The 23,201-nt window shown below is 43.1% G+C and overlaps 1 protein-coding gene across 1 annotated transcript in view; it reads right to left on the bottom strand.

The window, feature by feature from the left end:
• Positions 1-23,201, bottom strand: part of NCAPH (non-SMC condensin I complex subunit H) — a gene marked incomplete in the record, with an annotated part of 906,630 nt that overhangs the window by 180,201 nt on the left and 703,228 nt on the right. The window contains 1 exon segment of the mRNA XM_044084212.1: positions 1,162-1,237. Coding sequence (XP_043940147.1) covers positions 1,162-1,237 — 76 coding nt within the window.

Here is a 23,201-nt window from a genome sequence, read left to right as displayed (position 1 = left end):
CATCTTTAAGGTAAACAAAAATCCAACAAAACCAACCAATGAAATGTAAACCACAAAATAAATAAATAAACCACACGCTGGTAGAGATGCTGATATAGCAAGAAAATTGAATAAAGCTTTTAGCACTTTTGTACTCCATAGTCTTAAGGACGTTATCAGAATAATCAAAAAGTGCCCATTAAATATTAGATGAAACTAGTCACGTGACCCTCATCCATCCAATTACTTTAAGAAAAAACACTGCCATTAAACACTACAGGTAATCAAACCACAAATATCTTTTAAGTATATTAACTATAAAACATAAATACATAGGACATGTATACAATATAAATATAAAAAAATCAACACATTAACAAATTCATTTTCATAAGACATAATAAACATAGTAAATACCCTAACCAGTATGAAGTGCAACAAAATAAACATAACACACGCATCTTAAATGTAAATTGAAAAACAAGTTAAGAATTCCATACATGTGTATCAATTAAAAAATAAATATCAAGTAAAAAATAAATTGAATCCTTCTAGACCCCAAGTGCAGTACGGTATTTAAAGAAATCTAATAATTTAACCTATGTCGCTGTGCTGCATTAAACTTAACCTGCCAAAAAAGCTCTCTTGCTTCTATCTTGGCCCACCAACATTAACACCTCACTGGTTGTGGTACTTTTGATTTGACTGGTTATTCTGACAAAGTCCGTATACTATTCAGGATGAAAGCACTAAATATGGTTTATTAAATTTTCTTGTTATTGCTGCATCTCTACCAACGTTTTTAAAATTCTTTTCATCTTTAAGGCGAGTCCAGATGGATCTTATTTTACTAGCCTGCTGCATAACTTGATGCTATTTCAGCCTTACCAACAAGTCAGATATACACGCGCCATCAGTGTCTTGCTTAAAAGGTAGGTAGGGTACTTAACACTTCAACTGTATTGACCATGCCCAACATGAAGCACAATAAGTTTTCTTTGATGAATTTTTACAATACAGACTGCACGATTCTAAATCTTGTTAACAGTATACCTTAGTGTGTGTACCACCACTGCCTCAGTGGTGGTATTAGTCCGTGTACCACCATTCAGGGCAGCTGTCGTACCCTAGTATGAATTTCGCTTTCTTTAGTTCACTGATGCCACTTCAGTTAAAACTTACCTTTTCATTAGCCAAGTGAAGAAGGCAGGCAAATGCCAGTGGAATGGACAAGTTCTCAGCCATCAGTTTTGGCAGCCTGAAAGTGGGGAAAAAAATAATTGAAAAATCACAAAACTTAAGACTTAAGGTCTCTCAAATGGATGTAGTTGCCACATTCATAAATGGGCCACATACAATGCATACTATATGTACCCATAACAAAACTCTTTACCACATGCTCCACCTATACAATGCACTCTGCATTAACAATGCCTTCCTTTCTGTGCTCCCACCTACACTATCTCCCATAATTTGGTTGTGCATACTGCACTTTTCAGCCATGTCAAGGAGTTTTAACAAGGCACTCTCTACTGTTTATTCCTCCAGTACAACACAAATGGCACACTTCACACCACTTTCATCTCCAGTTAAATACGTCAAATAACCACATTCGTATAAGTGGAAAGCAGCAAGGGAAGTACAGCTGTGTGAGGTAATCATAACAGATAACAAAATGACCGCTTTCATGGCCATCATTTTCCTTGGGTTACAGTCCCTCTCAAGGGGGATTCTTTGGCACCTGAAGCACATCCAGGTGCTCTTTACTGAAGATCAAAAACTAAACCAATCATAATTATTCTCTAAATACAAAAAAAAAAAAAAAACAGTTGCTAGGTGACTTGTTTTGTACACATGCAGAATAATAGTAAAATATACATGCTGCCATAGAGAAAATCGAAGTTACGTACTTACCATAACTTGGCATCTGTATTGTCTATTTTTATGCTTCCTCACTGATGTTACGGATCCAACCGTCGGATCCAATTCAGCCTCATTAACAAGACTTGGATCTGAGTCTCAAGCTCTTCCCCCTTCCCATAATGCACTACACCTTCCCTTACTCCTCAGTTCGAGTCTGCTGCCTTATTGCCCAGAGAACTATAGAAACAGGAAAGACGAAGAAAGTTCGGGGCTCAAACATGGAACCCATGGGTTCCAAATTTATCCAGATATCTTCTACAAGAGACGAGGCTAGAAGGGAAGGTGAGGAAGAATGAAAATGGACAACACAGATGCCAAATTATGGTAAGTACAGAACTTCTATATCTGATGTTGTCTGTCATTCTTCCTCACTGATGGGTCAGAGTCCCCAGCTATAACTCTTGGGAGGCCCTCAAGAAAGGATATGCTTGAGCACTGTCGAACAAAAGGAAGCCCTGCTTCTGGAGACAATGTCCAATTTGTAATGTGTAACAAAGGTACGAGTCTTTGACCAAGTGGCTGCAGCACATATATCAATTGAGGCTCTAGAAGAAAAGACAGAAGTAGCAGCCATAGATCTGGTAGAGTGGGCCTTAGGAGGATGAGGCAAATTCCACACCTTTTTGAGAATAAATGAGAGCGATACAATCAGTAATCCATTTGGCCAAAGTAATTCTGGAGACTGCTTGACCTAAATGGTTAGGAAATGAAGGCTACAGAGTGTCGATCAGACTTCCTGTACATTTTTGTTATGTGAAGGTAAAAACGCAGTTGTCCATGAAAATATATTCACCTTTATTAGTAAAGATGGAAAAGAAAACAGACAATTGCATTGATTCATAAATGTTTGACTCCGTGGCCACTTTAGGCATAAACGACAGGTTAAGGCTGCACAGATACCCTATCTTGGTGGAATATAATGTAAGGAGGTCTAGGTGACAAGTTTTGAAGTTCTGATGCTCTTTTCACCAAAGAAGCAGCCACTAAAAAATGGTTTTCCAAGAAAGAAAATTCAAGTTGCAACTGTCATCCGTTTCAAAGGGTTTTTAAGCTAGCCCCTAAAGGACCAACGTGAGATCCCAAGGGGAGAAGGATCTTTTTTGGGAGGTCTAAGAAGAACGATTCCTTTCATAAAGGCTTTACATAACCTGGAAGTTAACAGAGGAGGAGGATTCATTTCCAGTATGAAAATTAGATGTGGCAGCCAGCTGTAGCTTTATGGTAAAAAAACTAGCTCCTTCTTTAAAAAGAGTACGGAGAAGCAGAAGGATGGCTGATGTATGTGCTGAAAAAGGGCCAATTTCTTTTTAGAAGCCCATATGGAAAATCACTTCTACTTACTGTTGTAGACTTTTTTGGTAGAGGCCTTCTGGGAAGCCAAAATAATGTCATGGACTGGAGAAGTGATCCTGGACTCTCTCATCACTGGAAGTGGAGAAACCATGTGGTCAATTTGAGTGTGTGAAGACTGGGTTTCTGACTGGTGAGATATAAGATCCTGAGTGGATTCCAGTATCCATGGAGGATATTTGAGGTGCGACCACAGGAAGGGAAGCCATACTTGTTCAAGGCCAGAAAGGAGCAATAGGAGTTACTGAGCTCTTCAATGTGCTGGATTTCTGTAGAAACTTCAGGATCAACGGGATAGGAGGGTAAGCATAAAGGAGACCCAGAGACCAAATCGTGAACCACAGGAGAAAGGCAAATAGGTCGCAGCAAGGCTGGCTCCAATGGCTGAAAATCCTGTTCTGTGCTGATTGAGGGACTACTCGTGAGGAATAAGAATGGTCCTGCTGAGTGTCTGCCAGCACTTTGGTTTCCCCCAGAATGTGTTCTGCAATTAAAGAGATCGCCCCACTCCCAGACTCTCATGGCCTCTCTGCACAAGGGGTAGGATCAAATTCCTCCTTGTTTGTTGATGTACCAGACTACTGACATGTTGTCCGTGTGGACTTTAATAGTCCCCAGAAGAGAGTGTCCTGAAAGGCTTGCAATGTTAGGACTGCTCTCATATCAAGGACATTGATATGCAGCTTGGTCTCGTACAGGAACCACGTACCTTGGACCATCTTTCCCTTGTAATGCCCCCAAAGCGTCCATGGGTACTGTTGCTGGGGGGGGGGGGCAGCCTGCCCAGAGACAGGTAGTCTGACTGCATCCACCATTGGATATGACGTTTGCAAACTGGAGTCAGTTTGATGGGAACAGACAGAGCTTGATAATGAATAAACCACTTTACCACCAAGGTCCATTGTAGAATTTGCATAAAAAAATCTTGCTAGTGGGACTAAAAGAATGGTAGCCGACATTGACCCCAGGGATTGTAGTCTTAACTTTGCTGGAGGAGACTGAGAATATACAAGTCCTGTACTTGATGTCTCAGACATTATGCTATGTAGAGGTAGTGAAGCTACTTGGGTTGTAGTGTTCAGTTGTGTTCCTATGAATTCTAGATCTTGTACAGGATCCTTCTCCCTCATCTTGACGGCATGTTAAAGCTTTTACTTTGGTAATGGTTTCCAGTTGGAGTATAAATTCACTGGATTCTTAGGCAAGTAAGCACATAGGTTAGGAAAAGCTGTGGACCCAAATAGGATGGTTAGCTAGTGAGATACAATGATTTATTTGTATGCAAAATTTTGACAGCGTGCCATATTTATTTCATTAACCTATACCTGGAGGTGTTCATGTGGAGAGTCATGTTATCATAACTCTGGAAAACTCTACACCGATAGGTGAAAATTTACTACCACTTTATTTGTGTCTTAACAATAACATATGCATAACTATCATACTTCTGTTAACATTTTAGGCAGATGTCCACTTGGAAGCATTTCAGAACAGCATTTTGTAGGCCCTGTCAGCAAAAAAAGGTTAAGGAGAGTGTCAAGGCAGAAACTAGATGGTCAGTAAGTGAGATGCTGTAACTTGTTTTCATTTGCAATTGTGAACGCGACATTAATATTTGCATTACTATTTTGCCTTATAAGAGGTTTATGTGGAAATTTTAGGTGTTAAATTACAGCTAATGTAATGCTAGGAAACCTGGTGACCAACTCTCACCACTTTGCAAATATTTACACTTATTTAACAATAAATGACATTAATGCATATGTATAGGTTCATATGCAACTAATAGACTAGCTGCCTTTGCAGGCCATTTTAAGACTATCCCAGATTGTTAAGAGATTGACCTTACCCATACCATGGTCAATTATATTATTACCCCTAAACAGAATAACTGAGATCATACCATATATTATTTCTGGGGACCTGTGCATGGTAAAAACATTTAGGACCTGCCTGTGTCCATTAGTAGCACAGGGAGCAGTCCTGGTAAAATTTTCTGTTTTCCATCCAGAGATTCAAGTTGTGCTTGAATATGTACACGGATGAACTTTGTTTTATGTTGATGGGGAGTCTGTTCCACAGCGGCAGCAGCAGCATCATCATCATCATCATCCGGGAGATGCACCTGTCCCTCCAAACCATTCTGCTGATGTAGAAGTGTAAATCCCTACACAGAGTATTTATGATGCCATTTGACTTGATGTGCAGTAAAATCATCAGTACTGGGTCACAGGATGCCTTGTATGCCTGCATAGGTCACCTGTTAGCAGTCTGTAGGATACCAACTGTAGTGATAGGAATTTGAGGCAGTCCATGTAGGATACGTTGTTTAGGCCTTGTATCCTTTTAGTAAAGTATCTCTGTGGGCATTCCAGTTGTTGCAAGTATCTAGCAGATACACGCCAAAGGGGACATTATACTCTATGACTGGCCTAATTAGGGCTGAGTAAAGAGCAACAATAACATCGTCAGATATACGCACAATCTCTATTCATAAGATGTGCAATACAGAAGGACTTCTGACCAACATATGTCCATTGTTGTAAGAAAGTTGGGTCACTGTCCACAAGTTCCCAAATCACAAACAAATGGGTCAACTCTTGGGGGTGACTATCAATGTGGCAGTTCTCTGGGATAGATAACTTCCAAAAGGATACAACGATACATTTTTAGCATTTAGCTTCAGTCTATGATTTTGGCACCAGTTATTTACTTGGGACAAACCTTACTGCAGGATGGCCCAAGTCATTTGGGGATTCAATGACTGCCCCTAGCTTGCAGTCATTTGCAAACTTAGTCAGCCAGAGCCCTTTGGTATTGGTTTTTACTTTAGAAAAATAAATATCAAATAGGAGAGGTCCCAACATAGATCCCATGGGGACTCCACTAGTAACTAGTCTCTCTGTAGAAGTAACTTCCCCAATTTTGATTTACCATATCCTATCTGTGAGCCAGACAGCAATCCAACAAGTGGCATAGGGGTTGTTTATTCCAAGTTTATTTAGCTTTCCTACTATGCCTCAGTGGGGAACTGTGTCAAAAGCTTTGGCCAGGTTGAGGTATGCGTTGTATCATTTTGCCTTCATCTATTGCTTTGGTGACCCTTTCAAAAGAAGTCCAGCATGACCTGCTCTTGACGAAGCAAGACTGAGAAGAGTCAAATGTTTGGAGGTTCCCATATCCTAATCAAATAGTTCCATGACAAGTCTTTCCATGGTTTTGAATAGGAGGCTGGTCAGACTTGTGGAAGGCTCTCCCTTAAGCAGGGGAATGTTCTCTATTTGCTTGTACAAAACCCATCTGGACGCCGAGCTTAAACATTGCTCTTAGGGCTGTGGCTAAATCGTGCTTCATGCTATTTAAGAAGCATCCAAGGATATTGCCAGGACCCACTGATGCAATATTTTTAGCTTCTGATAGCACTTTTTGGACTTGGTCGGGAGGCAAGTCAGTTTCAGGTATATCTTAAGGGACAGATGGAGGGGAGACGGTGCTAAAGTCACAGCTAAATTTATTGGCCAGTAGGTTTGCTTCATCTTCAGCCTAACGGTATGTAACACTGTTCACAATTCTCAGCGCATTACTACTTTGTGCTTTTGAGATACTAACACAACTGAAAAAAGGCCTTGTAATAGTCTTTGGCTAGGGTAGCTATTTTAGCCTCACATTTAGCTTTAGCGGATTTTATTACGCTCCTGATTTATTTCAGTGAGAATAGCTCTAATAGTCTGAGAATTGTTTTTTTTTTTTTTTTTTTTTTTTTACTTTTGGTCAAAATTCTTTACCTTTTATTGTAAAGTTTGTTTACATTATGGTTCTACCATATAGATTTGCTTTTGAGGTTTGCCTGCACTTTTTCCTATGGGGTACAGCTGCATCTATGCAGATTTGTACATGCTGGAATAGAGTGGTGGTGTACATTTAAGCATATTAAGTGGAAGTAACTGGGCTTTGAGAAGATCTGAAACTTGCCAATGTATCACTTAGGAGTAGGTACTTTGTTTTAAAGTGATTTCTGAGGGTATTGAGGGTGGAAAGGATCTCTAGTTTCAGTTTTATTTTGAAGGAGACTGCTTTATGGCCAGACCTAACAAGTAATGAAGATAAGCAAAGGTACTGCGCAAGGTGCTCTCATACAGGTAAGGACAAGATCCAATATGTCATTCTTTATCATGTGTACTCCGACTAATTGTTCCAGGAAATTTCTACTGGCAAAGTCCTGGAATCCCTGTGCTTGTACATTAGTGGTGTAGGTTTCCCAGTCTATAGCTGGATAGTTTAGATCACCTAGGAAAATGGTACTGGGGTTAATACTGAGTGATTTTAGTTCTTGTAGTTAAGTATTCTGGCTTTTCTGTGTCACAGATGGTGTTCTACACCTAGCTAATATATGGTACAGGACATTTCTAATCGTTACTTGGACATGAAGGGCATCATGCTGCTTTACCAGCCTTGATGCGGGTCTCTTCTGGGTGAAGACAGATACCTTCACCTTTTTTCCCCTCCTGCACAGTAGCTGGCTTAAATGCATGAAAGATGTTAGTCTAGCATGGTTGAAGTACTCTATGCTATTTTAAACCACGTTTCAATAAGTGTCAATGTCCTTCAGGGTGAGAAGGGCTTGTAGGCATAGTTGTCTGTTTAGGCCCCTAACACTGATCAGTAACACCTTCATATTTTCCTTCAGTCACTTCATTATGTTGGTAGATTTATCAGCTTGGCAAGGTCTAAAAAAGGCACTATGGGGGTTGACAATGTCTTTGCCAATAATTGAAACCCAAGAGGGAACAGATGCAGGCCATCCCTGGCAAAGCAGTATGGTCTATCAGATCTTCCCAGGTTAATAAATATTGGACCCTCTTTGAATGGCACCAACAACTAAGCCAATTATTGAAATCAACTATTTTTTGCTCATATCATGACATAATCCTTGGACATGGTACAATGCTACTCAATACCAGGCCCAAACTTGCCTTGGACACAGTCTGAGAGCACCACCATGTCTCACTTTGTATGGTCAAGGGAGATGCACCAAGTCATTCACACTGGCATGGACTATGACAGAGTCATACTGGTACTTGTTCAAGGACTTGAGTGCATGTGTGATCTGACGGAACCTGGCACCAGACAGTATATTTTATGCAACTATCTCAGGTAGTATCCACATAGTAGTATGGTAGACTAGTATTTCACAGGACTATACTCAGGTCAGAAATATCTGCTGACCCAAATAAAGTGGTCAGTAAGTAACAAATGTGATTTATTTTCATTCTTAATTGTGAATGTGCAATATTAATATTTGTTAGCTTGATCCAGAAAAGTATATATGGTACTTCACAGTACATAATGAAAACTTAAATGCAGCTGCAAACAATGCCACAGATCCTGGTTACCTAGCACCTTTTTGCATATATTTATACTTTAGTAATAAAATATACATGTACTGTGCAACTGAAAGCATTATGGAACAGTATTTTATATGACCAGTCACCAGAGTTGGAATAGCTCTTCAGCCAAATAGTGCGCTTGATACCTAAGAAAATGCAAGTCGTTCTCCATAAATATTATGAATATATGCTGCATGATATTAATTGTATTAACTCGAAGCAGAAGGTGTTTATGGTACTCAGTGGTATCAGATAAAGCATAGTTGGTGCCTAACTAGCACTGCTTTACAGATATTTATATTTGTCAATTAAATATTCAAGTATGCGTACAAATCATAATTATGCAAATATCTCAAAGAGCAATTAAAGCAACAAGTGTTTTACAGCAAATTGAATACCACATCTGTACAAACAAGTCACAGTGACAGTTGGAGTTCAACTGTGGTTAGAGATTTATAACTGCATAATTTATAATTATGCATCATTTAAAGTATTTGCTCAATAGAAATCCCCATTATGTCTTGGCAGAAGAGGAATGGATGCTGAAGCATCTTTTGTATTTTATGTTTTCGGTAACTGTTATAGTTTTTGTGAAATATAGATTTGTTTACAAGTAGGATGCAAAAATGCATTCGTATGCGAAGGCTGCAGGTGTCAGGAGATGTGAAATTCCACTGAGGCTAGATGTTGATGAGTTAAGTGATAGAAACTGCCAGTCAATTCTGAGATCAATGATCCTTGAGTAGCACTTTGCCTGTCAACATCTAAAATATGCAGGTAGTACAAGCCGAAAGACACAACTCCTCTCATTTTGGAAGCTTGCAAAAAACACTGGCAGTTGAATGGACTTTAGGAATCACTGCAGACATTAATTTCAGTATGAAAAGCAGCTTTGTTTACTATGACACCCTTTTAATGTGGAACACTAAAGAAATGTGACTCACCTGAGCAATCAACTCTGAAATCCTTCTGTCAGAAATAAAATAGAGCACTTTCTGAGAGGGGTACTTCAGATGTGTGGAGTCTCACTGAAATTCAGAACTGAAGGACTCAAAGAAAGACCATGACAGAAGGATGAGCTGCTGTTAAATGGATAGCTAGTAGACTGGCAGAATGTAAAAAGAAAACTTAAATAAGCTACATTAGAAACTGTTTAAATAGTCTATAGTCTAGACACTGTGGTATATGAAAGTGAAAGACCATTGTACCATATTCCATGAAACAATTCTTTTCCATTTTTATACCTCAAACTTTTACATATCAGAAGTTTTATGGCTTCTTTTAAAACATGCAAAACTTGTTAAAAAATATGCTATTATGAATCAGAATTCTATCCTCCCTGCTGACAAACTTCAGCTTAGAGGGCGGTATGTAGAACTTTGCCTTAACTCTGCTGGCAATGGCATATACAGCGGTAATTGGCTGGCATAATGATAAAGTGGTTTACTTCAAAGACACCTGATACAGGGTTTTATTCTCATCATCGGTCACTGACAGGTTATTGGTCTAGGTGTCTAATGATCTGCAGACTGATAACCTAGTACTTACCTAATGGCCATGATGGAAATCTGGACAATTAGTAGTGAAAAGCACAACTGCCGGAGTCAAAGAGGAGCCATCAAAATTAGGATGGCCTTGTCCTGTTTTGTTTTGAAGAGAACACTTTCGATCAAGGGGAAAACAAGAAAGGCATACATCAAGACCTGGTTCCTCAGAAAGGAGAGGGCATCGGCCTTTCAAAATGTCTTGGGAGGCATCAGAGAACAAATTATTTTCATCTGAAGATGATGGTTACTAGAAATATTCACTTCTGGTAAACTAAAAATGTTAAATTTAAAGAGAAACCCTTGTATCTAGTTTCCAGTGGTGAGCTAGAGTAATTTTCCTTGTCAATGCATCTTCCATTTCCTTTTGCAGGCATGATATCCTTGCTAGCTAGCAACTGGAGATTATGTTCCATAGCCCACTCCCAAATTTAAAACACTTCCTGCAAATCTGAAAATACTTTGTTTCTACTTTCTCATGTATAATCTGTGTTACTGTAGTACTTATGTGTTGATGCCCTGGCTAAAAATTACTGCTGAAAGCTTAAGGGTCCTACACATTGCTTTCATTTTGATATAAAGCAACATCTACAGGCACCACATCATATATACCAGAAACTATAAATTAGCTAAAGCAATAACACCCTAATAATTCTTAAACTCTAGTATTCCATTAAAAATACTACATATTTTTCTACAACAACGCAATGCTAGTCTTATATAGCATAACCAAAGATTCTTTGCTTGTAATCACCTGTTCCTCTGTTTTTTGTCTTGAACACACATTTCTCTATTTTGTCAACCACTGTTAAAGTTTTTTACCACTGTTTTTGTCAATTTGTATTAACTTGGACAGAATGTGTTAAAGTGTAAACTTCTGTAATGTTTTGTATCTTTATTCAGGAGCTTTTCTCCCCAGGACTCCATTGAAAACGGGTACTTCGGGCCCAATGGACAATCCTGGTAAATCAACTGTAAATAAATAAAATAAAGTAAAAATATCCTGCTGTGAACAACTGTCTTGAACTGATAAGCTGTTGAAGTAGGCTTCCCAAACATAACTGAAGGAGCCTGCATTCAGAATTTGCACTTTGGATGGGGGAAGATAGGTTCTTCTTATAAATAAGCTGTCAAATACTACATATCACATTCCTCTGTGAAATTTAGTAAGAGTCATCATATCCAGAGAATCTATAAACTGCTTTAAGACATTTGAATATCTCTGTATATTCTTCACATGTAATCTTGGAAGATGAACCATGGCATATAGATACAAACATGCACTGCAGTCCCCACAAAATTATCTTGTGGTGCCTTGCAGCAGATAGAATTGCAAAGGAACTTGGTCATTATTCTCTTGCTAACAGTTGGAAAGACTCTACAATGAACCTATGACTGCTCCTAGGAAAGTAATGGGTTCGACTCTTAGTGGAAAAAAAAAAAAAGAAGTTATGTACTCACCATAACGTTCCATCTGAGTAGTTATACTTAATTTTTCTGCAACCTGTGGGTATTCGGATCCATATCGGATCAGAGACGGCAACTTATTTTCTAGCATCTGCTCTGAGCTCCTCCCCCTACCCATAATACACCACCATCTCCTATCTTCCCTCAGATTGAGTTTGCTACAACTATTCACTTTAGCAACTCAACTAAAAAAAAAAAAAAAAATGAACATGTTTATCCACATGAAAAGGTCAGGGGGATGGAGGGTGGAAAGGCTGCAGAAACTTGTAATTACTCAGATGGAACGTTATGGTGAGTACATAACACCTTTATCTGAAGTAGTTAACTTCATTTTATCTGCAACCTGTAAGACAGAGTCCCCAGCTACACTCAACAAATCCTGGGAGACCCTCATGGAAGGATAATCCTGAGCACCGCAGAACCAAAGTATGCTCTCCCTCTAGAAATAAGATCTAATTTGTAATGGGAGAAGTAAGTTGCCGCTGCACAAATGTCATCCAAAAGAACCTTAGACCAAAAGGCAGCGGAAGTCGCCATGAACCTGGTAGAGTGAGCTTTAATCAGACCAGGAGGAGATAAACCCTTGGCTTTGTAAATATGCAAACTGCAAAGAGCGATCCATCTGGCTAAAGAAACCTTGGAAATGGCCTTTCCCAAATGTGGTTTAGAAAATGAGACAAATAATTGATCAGATTTGCGGAAGGATTGTGTTCTATGAAGCTAGAAACGAAGTTGTCTATGAACATCTAACAAATGAAGTTTATATTCACCTTTGTTCTGAAAATTTGGAAAAAAAAAACAGGTAAATTAATTGTTTGGTTTATGTTTGATTGAGATGCCACTTTGGATAGAAAAGAAGGATTTGTATAGAGAGAAACCCTGTCCTTATGAAAGACCAAATAAGGAGGCACGGCAGACAAATCCAGAAGCTCAGAGACCCTCCTAGCTGATGTAATTGCCACTAGGAAAGCGGTCTTCAAAGATAAAAACTTTAAATCCACTGATGCTGCAGGTTCAAAAGGGAGAGTTACTAATGACTGGAGAACTAAAGTGAGGTCCCAAGGAGGAACCAAATCTTTGATGTGAGGACGCAAAAGAAAAGTGCCTTTTAGAAAGGCTTTATACAGCCTAGAAGAGGCCAGGGCCATCTTATTTTCACCGACATGAAAATTAGAAATGGCTGCCAGCTGTACTTTCACCATGGAGGAACTAGCTCCTTGCTGAAAAATACTAGTCTAGAAATCCAACACCGCTGGAACAGGGGCTGTAAAAGGATCCAGGTTTCTCTGAGAGGCCCACAGAGAAACGTCTCCATTTACTGCTATAAACTTTCCTAGTGGAATCTAAGAGAAGCCACTAGTATAGATTTAACAGGGGATGTAAGACCGGGAGTCCTGGCAATCAAGGGAACTGGAGCAGCCAAGCTGTCAGCTTGAGACTGTCCAGATTGGGAGGGTAGGCACCCGAAAGGATGAGAGATTAGATCCAAGCACGGATCCAGAATCCACAGAGGAGTTAGAAGATGAGACCAAAGAAAGGGGAACCAAACTTGACGAGGCCAGAATGGGGCAATGAGGATCACTTTACACCCCAGTCGACAATCTTTCTGAAGAAACTTTGGAATAAGTGGTAATGGTGGGTAAGCATACAGTAACCCAGGGGGCCAAACATGGACTAGAGCGTCTCTGGGGGCATCCCCTGGTGAGGGAATCAGAGTGAAGAACTCGCTGCACTTCGCGTTGGAAAAAGATGCAAAGAGACTGCAGCAAGGCTGTCCCCATGCAAGGAATATCTCCTCCACAACTGACCGTTTCAGAGACCACTCATACGGCATAAGAATAGCCCGACTCAATCTGTCCGCTAAAATGCTGGAGAGTCCCAGGATGTGTGTTGCGATCAGAAACCGACCGGTGGAAATCGCCCACTCCCACACTCTCATGGCCTCGCTACCCAGAGGATAAAATCTGGTTATCCCCTGCTTGTTGATATACCAGACAACCGACATGTCTGACTGAATTGCAGTCGTACCAAGAGGAAAGACAGTTTGGAGAGCTTTCAACGCTAAAAGCACTGCCCTCATCTCCAGAACATTTATGTGCAACTTGGTCTCTCTATCTGGGACCACATGCCTTGGACTGTCCTTCCCGAACAGTGCTCCCCCCACCCGAGTTAGGAGGCGTCCGCGGTCACTGTGGCTTGCACTGGAGATGACACGAAAAGGCGTCCCGCTGCAACATCCAGTGAATGAAGCCACCAAAGGAGAGACGTCCTTGCAGGTGTGACTGATCCTTATTGGAAAATCCATAGGCAGGTCTAGCCAAGACCATTGGACAGCTAGAGTATATTGAAGGACCCGCATGTGAAGGCTTGCACAGGGAGTACAGAGATTGTGGCAGCCATGGAGCACAGAGCCTGGAGAACATCGCTCGCCTTTGGAAATTTGAGGACCATGATTAGAGCGATGTGGTACCTGAGGTTTAAGATCCTGTCTGGCGTTAAGAAGACTTTTAGTTGCAAAGTGTCTAGCCGTGCACCGACAAAATCTAAAACTTGCACTGGTTTCAAAAGGGATTTGTGAACATTGACTGTAATCCTCAACCGATCTGCCAAGAGAAGAAAGTAGTCTTGGGCCAGACAAAGAAGATTTAAGTACATTTGCTTTTTTTCCACTGGAAATAGCTTCTGTTGCTTACTTTAAACTAGCCTGAACTGTTTTTTTTTCTGATTACTGCATTTATTTTTAAATCTGCACTTAAAGTTACATTTAGTCGAATTTAATCGAAAGTTTGTTTGTTTAATTTAACTGTGGAGGCTGCCCACTAAAGTGTGCTAGCCTGTGTAATTTATCACTGTCTCTGCATTTTCTGTGTATTTCTACAAAAAAACCCCCCAAAAAACAAAAAAATAATCCTTGTTTTCCCGCCTTTCTCAACTGGTTTAGACCAGTATACAGGCATTGCTGTATTCTGGGCTGTGGTGTAGTTCCTGTGTTGTCCATTACCTTACTTGGATACAAGGAAGTTTCTTTGCTCACCAATGGGAGTGGGGAGCCTTGAGCAGCCTACCTGTCCTTGGGGGAAGTGACCTCAGCACAAGAAGCTGTAGTAATTGGTTGTTTGGGACCATTATGCCTAGCTCTTTTGTAGTTCACTGCTTAAAATACGCCTTTGCACGGTCGTGCGCATACGGTTAAACAAGGTTAAACTTTTTCTGGCTCCGCCAAGTGTGCTCTTCAATTTTTCCCTTAGAAATGTTCTACTTGCAATCTAAACAGCCTATACTCTATCTGAAAATCTCATCACTTGCTCCTAAAGCATTTTTTTTACAGGTAAAGCACTCAAAAGAAAGTACTTCATTCACCTAAATTCTGTTGAGTACACATCTCCCTATAGGTCCTTTCTGACTCAGTTACACAGCAATCTTTTTCACTATTTCTAGCATATCGAAGGGTCAGTTGCTGGTGTCCTCTCCTGTTCAGCTGGTGAATCTGGGAATCTTGAGGCAATGTTACAATTGCCTCATGTACACAGACAACCCTCTCCTCCTCCCAACAAATACAAATATATGCGAGAGATGCAACTATATAGCCAAACTGGAGGCTGAGCTCTCTCAATTCAGAACTGGCAAGACCAGTCAGGAGGAGAAGGTAACCACGCACACCACAAACCCAGTCTCACATAGAACTATCACAACAGCAAACCAAACACATAAACACACAAAAACATACTCGAGGCTGATTAAAAATCTACCAAAACAACAGAGGCCTCCAAAGCAGACACCCAAGCAACCACCACCTCAAGACATAGCACATGCAACACATAGTTCACAAAGTCAGTGTGCTAAACAGTCACAGCCCTTAAGGCCAAACAACATGCCAGACACACTTGTAATAGGTGACTCCATAGTCAGACACACTGACGTCCCGCTCACCAGACTGAACAAGGAAAAGGTCACAGTAAGCTGCCTGTCGGGAGCTAGAATCCGCCACATAACACAATCACTCAGGTCACTCCACAGCAAGTACAAATATGACTCAGTCATTGTACATGCCAGTGTGAACGACCTGAGACGTACCTCTTTGGACTACATGAAGAGACATAGAGGAGCTCTCTGATTATGTAGCCCAGGCCGGTATGACCCTGACCCTGAGCAGCATCTTACCCTCACCAAGAATGATGCCACAGTACAAAGACAAAATTATCAGTTTTAACAATTGGCTTAATTACTGGTGTCATTCTAAGGGGATCCAATGTCTGTCTGCTTGGGATGACATGCTTGACAAGCCACGCTGCTTCGCAAGGGATGGCTTGCACCTGTCACCCCTGGGCTTCCGGATATTGGCCAAGGCTCTTGCCACCCCATAGTGCCTTTTTAGGCAAGGCTCAAATGACAAACCTACCTCCCTAGAAAACACAAGTGGAAAAAACTAAGGGTAATGCTGCTCAATGCCAGAAGTCTAAACCTCAAGATGCAGCCCTCGAAGCCCTCCTCAGTATGGAGAACATCGATGTCTGTGCAGTGACTGAAACCTGGTTCAAGGCTCCTGAGAGCACCCCAGCACTATCAGGTTTTACCTCATATCATGCTTTCCGGCCCCAAAACTTGGACCGAACCACAAAAGGAGGGGGAGTATCCATTTTCAAAGATACCCACACCTCCAGGTTAGTGGCAACGCATCTAAGCATCGGAGACTATCCAGGTGCAACTAACCATAGGCAAAACTGCCTTACAGTTTGTAGCATGCTACAGACCACCCTCTCAAACTCAGGAACCCCACACAGCCTTCCTGAAGACACTGGAGAGTATGAATGTCTCTCCAAATACCATCATTTTGGGAGACTTCAACTACCCAAACAGACTGGGAACATTACTCAAGCCCCAACACCCTAGCCCAAAGGTTCCTAGAATTCATAAACTCAAATGCAATGGAACAACTAGTCACCATTCCCACAAGAGGAGACAAAACACTAGACCTGATCATCACAAACATGGGGACAAAATGCTCCACACCGGAAGTATATCCCTCTTTGGTAAGATCAGACCATAAATTAATCTCACTGGAGATCCACATCCCGCCGCACCGCCTGCACAAAAGACCACAGTGAAGAACTTCTCAAAAGCAAACTTCACACTTCTTAAGACTGAAGTGGTATCCTTCAAGGCCGCTGGGCCAGTGGAAACCACAACCCACACTGCTGAATCCTTTGCAAATGCCTTCTATGGGCACCTTCAAGAATGCATGGATCATGCAATCCCAAATAAAACCAAGACCCATTCCCCCAAAGGCAGGCGCCCGGTCTGGTGGACCCCAGCCATAAACAAACTTTACAACAGGAGGAGGAAGCTACTACATGACAGAGCAAAATCCCTAAAAGGGAAGGCGTCTCTGATCAGTACTAGCAAAAAGCTACGATCACTCATAATATCATCCAAGGCCAACTGAGAGAAAAATCGCAAAAAAGACACAAAAGACAATCACAAGGCCTTCTTTAGCTAAGTTAGAAACCTGGGTGGAAACTCCCAGATATGCTCAGAGTTAGTCCAAAATGACACAAAATACACTGAACCCACTGACATTGCCAACATTCTGGCAGACAGGTTCAGTGCAAATTTCTCCTCCCCCTCCCCCCCAAAAGGAGAAATAACTATCCTAGCAGAGTGTAGCCTCCCAAACATCTCAGATGCCCAGGTGAGAGCCGCCCTTTCTAAAGCTAAAAACACAGCATCAATGGGACCGGATGGTGTCCTGGGCTGTGTGCTACATGAACTCCAAGAGGAACTAAACCCACACATAAGGCTGCTGTTTAATCTTAGCCTTACTACAGGATACGTACCCAAAGAGTGGCATACGGCAACAGTGGTCCCACTTCACAAAGGCGGTGCTTCTATGGACCCTGGAAATTACCGCCCCATAAGCTTGACGAGCCTGGTCTGCAAAGCTATGGAGAGGATCATTATGGAACTCATAAACAAAGACATTGGGGACCTACAGACATTGGATCCTACCCAATTTGGCTTTGTCAAGGGCAGATCCTGCCTTTTGAACTTGGTCGACTTTTTTGAAACAGTCACTAAGGCCATTGATGAAGGTAAGGCAGTTCACACAGCCTACCTTGACCTTGCAAAAGCCTTTGACACAATACCCCACTCAGGCAACCTAGACAAACTCACCAGCTTAAATGTAAACCCATATGTCATAAGATGGGTTGCAAACTGGCTCAAGGACAGAACCCACAGGGTCAGAGTTGCTGGAGCTATGTCAGACTCTAAGCCAGTCACAAGCGGTGTCCCACAGGGCTCAGTCCTGGGACCCCTCTTGTTCGGCATTTATTTTTCTGAGGTACAGGCAAACATAGGAGGATTGTGGCTGACAAAGTTCGCAGATGACTGCAAACTGGGTGCCATAATTGATACTCCAGCGGACACAAACATCCTTCAGAGAGGCCTCATAGAAACGGATAATTGGTGCCAGAGCCATGGCCTTAAGCTGAATGCCAAAAAATGTATAGTCATACCCTTTGGGAAAAACAAGGTACCGACAAATTACCACATAGGCGGTAATCCATTAAGTACGGAAGAGGTAATCAGGGACCTAGGGACCCAGGTTGACAGTAACCTCTCATTTGACACTCACATTGCCAAAATGGTTAGGAAGACCTTTTATATTGCCCACCTTATCATGAAGGGTTTCACATCTAGATCAAGAGAGGTCATTGTGCCCCTGTACTCTTCTCTTATCAGGCCAATGATTGAGTACAATGCCCCATTTGGGATGTATCTCACCCGATACCTGCAGCAGTTGGAAAGACCCCAAAAGTTCCTCACCAAGAGGATAAAGGGTCTTAAACATATGTCATATGCTGCCCGACTGAAAAACTCCAGCTCTATTCAGTCGCATACCGCCTACTCAGAGGTGATCTGTGCCTGACGTACAAGGCCATGTCCAATCCTGAATTAATGGACATGCTCCACCTCAGAAAATCCAAATCCATCAGAGCCACGAGAACAAGTGACTTAAACCTCAACACAGAAATAAATAGGACGTGCTGGAGGGACAGATTCATAACCCAGAGGCTCCCTACACTCTGGAACAGAATCCCAGTCCATGTTAGGCAGAGCCCCTCACTGACTATTCAAGAGAAATCTCGACGAGTGGATGGGAGATCGTAGGTTTACCCCGGGGGTCATCTCTGTGTCACTACTAGACAGAGGCATAGTAAACTAAACCCTAAAAGGGCATAGTATTCTCATCCTAAGGGGAGGTGTAAGCCACATACACTCTGGCTAGGCTTATAAATGCCTTAGGGCAGATAGCCTAGTACGAACCTATGAACCTATGCTTGGTGGACGCAGCGAAGAACCAGTCGTCCAGGTAAGGAAATACCTGAATTCCCTGAAGCCTCAGGTGAGCTGCTACTACTGCCATTACTTACCTTGGTAAACACCCTGGGGGCTGTGGTGAGACCAAAGGGTACAGCTCTGAACTGGAAGTGACTGGCTCCCAGCCGGAAGCGAAGAAACCCCCTGGAGCTTCTGTGGATCTTGATATGGTAGTAAGCATCCTGGAGGTCTAACGAGCACATCCAGTCGTACTCTCGGAGATAAGGTAGACTGGACTGTAGGGTGACCATCTGTAACTTTTGTTTGGTGAAAGACAGGTTAAAGATTGACAGGTCTAAAATGGGCCTGAGGTCACCTGTCTTTTTTGGCACTAAAAAGAACCTGGAGTAAACGCCTAATCTGGACTGGTCGAGGGGGACCGGTTCAATGGCTCGTTTGTGAAGCAGCTATGAAACCTCTAGAGCTGCGGCCTCCCTGTGAGCGGGTGGGACATCCGGGAGGCGTCTTGTAGCACTTGCCGGGGCAACAAATGGGATAGCGTAGCCTCTAGATATTATTTGTAGCACCTAACGAACTGCAGTTATGGACTCCCATGCCGCTGGGTGCAAGGACAATCCCCCCCCCCCCCGACTGCCTCCAGAGTAGGACAGTCAGACAACCCCTCAGGGCTGCTGCGTGGGCCTGTCAGAAAAAGGTTCCCTAGACCCGAAATTCCTGGGACCCCCTCTACCTCTGGGTTGGCGTTGATCTTGTCCCCCTCTGCCTCTGGAGGATGAGTTGTCCTGAAACTCCCGGGAAAACTGAGATTTATGGAACCACATCTTCTTTTGCCATCTTTGGTTCCTAGAAAAGTACCACTGAGGGTTAGAGAAGCAGATCCCGAAGGCAGACAAAGTCTTCCTGTCTTTTTCACTCTGGACAAGAGTGTCATGTACTGTCTTCCCGAAAAGGGAGGAACCATCATAGGAAGCACTAGTAAAATGATGCCTTGAACGGGTCTGCAAACTGACACAACCTAAGCCAGGCATGTTGGCTCATGGCTACGTCTATTCCAGCCATCCTAGCTGCTCCTTCTGTGGTGTGGGAAAGGAGGCGCATGGACGTGTTTGATAGAGACTTCAGAGTCGACAATTTCGCAGAGTACAGTCGTTTGTCTTGCTGCGATAAAGACTCTGGGGGAGACTCAGCGAATTCTGAGACAAGGTCTCACTGCAGCCCTATAACATGTGCCAAATAGCTCAGCTCACAGATGGAAAAGGTCGCTGACGAATAAACGCGTTTCCCAAACGTATCCACCGACCTGGACTCCTTGTCCGGAGGGTGAACTGAGGAACTCTCTTGCGCCAGTTCCTTCTTGGTGGCTGCTGCAACCACCATAGCATCAACAGGGGCTCCTTTAGACCAAGGCTGTCTGTCTGTGGGAGGAGAAAGAATCTTGTCAGGGCGCTTGGGGATCGGCTCTACGGTGTCGGGCTCCTTCCATGCCCGTGTGGTGATAAGGTCCACCAAGGGGTCCGCTGGCGGGGACACCCAGGAAGTAGATGCACCCATGCCAAAAGCCTCCAGGAGCATGGACTCATCCGTAGAAGGTTTCTGGGCTGACCAACCTCCCCTCTGGCAGAGGATCTCCTTGGGAGGTGACCTGGAGGAACCTTTTCTTTCATCTAAATCCATGTCCATAGTGAGGGACTCAGGGGAGCCCAAGTGCCTCCTTTTGCACTTGCGCTTATGGGGGCTTTCTTCAGTGGGACTCTCTGAAGAGGACTCGTGAGCCACGGGGGGGGGGGTCGGGGGGTCCTCAAGGGGAATAACCTGGGGCTCCTCTGGCACGGGCTATCCCTGAGACATGTTGAAGGAAGTCGTCGTCAAATACTGTGGAGTCTGGGTGGAATCCAAGGAGATGGGCTGAGGTCTCAATCCCTGGGAGAGAACCCTCTCCACCACTTCAAACGCCTAAGGAGAGCACACCTCCTTGGCACCCAGCATGGAAGAAGCTCTCCCCAGGTCCGAAGTGGGGATCGGAACTGAAGCGAGGGTAGCCTGAGCTCCAAGAGAATGGTTTGGATCCGAAAAGTTCGGAGCCGAAGATGGATCCATTCCCTCGGGCCAGACTCTCTGTCTACGGCTCCAAGAGTCGCTCGGATCCGAACTAGCCAGATCTGAGGAACTCAAGGTAACAGCCGGAGTTGAGGTTGGAGGAACCGTCGGCGCCAAGCTACCAGCACCAAACAGACTTGGATCCAAAAACCCCGAAGCAGTCACATGGATCGGGGAAGGAGAAATGGGACGGAAGAAGGGCATGGAGGTCCCCCCTCCAGAGGGAGAGGGGCCTGGCAAGACTGCCATCTGTATTTGGGTCTGAATGAATCTCCACATCATCCTGTCCATGTCCAAGTCCGATAGGCTCAGAATCGATCGCGTAGAGGCGACAGACTCTGATCTGGCTGGTCTGCGAAGCAAGGGTGAGGAAGGCCTCGGATCTGAAGACTCCATCGGCTTCGGCGAGAAACGGGGTGAGCAGAGCCTAGGAGAAGCTGGTCTCAGAGTCTTTGATGGTGGACTAGGGAAGGGTTCCCTATCTGGAGACCTCTTGCAAGGCCTATCCCTCTTCCTCTCTGTCTTCCTTGAGTCTTTCTCTTTCTTTTTCCACCCCCACACCAGCATGAGCGGGAGTTTGAGTCCCTATCTGAGTGGGTGGTGTGGCGGGAGTACCAGAGACACAGGCCGTGGCAGACTCCAACATGGAGGCAGGGAGAAGACCCATGGCAACCAATTTGACCTTCCTATCCCTGAGGGCCCTCGGGTTTAAGCCTGCACAAATTGCACACTGGATCGATAAATGAGGCACTCCCAAACAGATTACACACAGAGTGTGACCATCAGCCGGTGAGAGCTTATGGCCACACACTGTGCATTTTTTAAAGACCTACTTAGGCTGATCAGTCATAGCCCAAAATGAACCACCACTCCCTAAAGAGAAAGCACAACACACAAGCACACACTGAAGGGAAGTGGGCCTAGAAACTACTCTTAATAAAAAGAAACTTTTTTTTAAACTAGAACCGACTAACAGCATACATTAAAGGGGGGGGGGGGGGAGACTAACGACCACTTTCACACAGAAAGGTAGACAAACACACTTGCAATCCCTGAAACTAAGAGCAAAGTAGACCACGATGCTCACTATGGTGTGGCAAACGAGATCTGAAGGAAGATAGGAGATGGTGGTGTATTATGGGTAGGGGGAGATGCTCGTAGCAGATGCTAGAAAATAAGTTGCCGGCTCGGATCAGATATGGATCCGAATACCCACAGGTTGCAGATAAAATGAAGTTAACTACTTCAGATAAGAAGTTATGTACTCACCATAACGTTATATGTTTGTTGTCCATGATCTCGCCTTCTTTTGGTAGACCCTAACCCTATCCAATTCATGAGGCAGGAAGGGGATCATAGCACATATAGCCAAACACCAAATAATTCCTCTCAATCATCCAGGAAGGGGGGAGGGAAGCAAGAAAGAAGGCAAGACCATGGACAACAAACGTGAAACGTTATGGTGAGTACATACTTTCTTTGTGTTATGTTGTCCTTACCTCGCCTTCATTCTTGCTTGGTGGGACAGTGTCCCCAGTACCTTCTTTCTCAGGTGGCTCAAGAGAATAAACTCTTCAGAACCGTGGAACCAAAGGATGCCCTGTTCCGGGAGGCTACATCTACCTTGTAATGAGTGATAAAGGAATGAGGATTAACCCAAGTAGCTGCCGCACAAATTGAGTCCAAAGGCATTCTAGCTTGAAACGCCGTAGAGGTAGATAATGCTCTAGTGGAATACCCACAAATTTTTCCTGGAAGTTGCTTACCTTGTGAACTATAGACACAGGTGATGGTGTCTGTAAGCCATTTCGATAAGGTTACTTCAGCGACTGAAGTACCCTTTCTGTTTTCTGAAAAATTATATAAACAATTGGTCGGATTTTCTGAAGTCTCTTGTCCTGTGCAAGTAGAAACACAACTGCGTAAGCACATCCAGATGGTGGCGTCTATATTCTGCCCTGTTGCTATGATTTGGGAAGAAAACAGGGAGTTCTGATGATTGATTTAAATTTAACTTGGAGCAAACTTTTGGTAGGAAGGATGGATTAGTTCTGAGAGGAACTCAGTCTGTGAAAAACTAAATAAGGGGGATGAATGGAGAGAGCTTGTAACT

This window comes from Protopterus annectens, chromosome 9.part0, assembly GCF_019279795.1.
Source record: "Protopterus annectens isolate FY-2018-M chromosome 9.part0, PAN1.0, whole genome shotgun sequence".
NCBI lineage: Eukaryota > Metazoa > Chordata > Ceratodontiformes > Protopteridae > Protopterus > Protopterus annectens.
The sequence above is the reverse complement of the archived record's forward strand: the minus strand, read 5'-3'. Positions and strand labels throughout refer to the sequence as shown.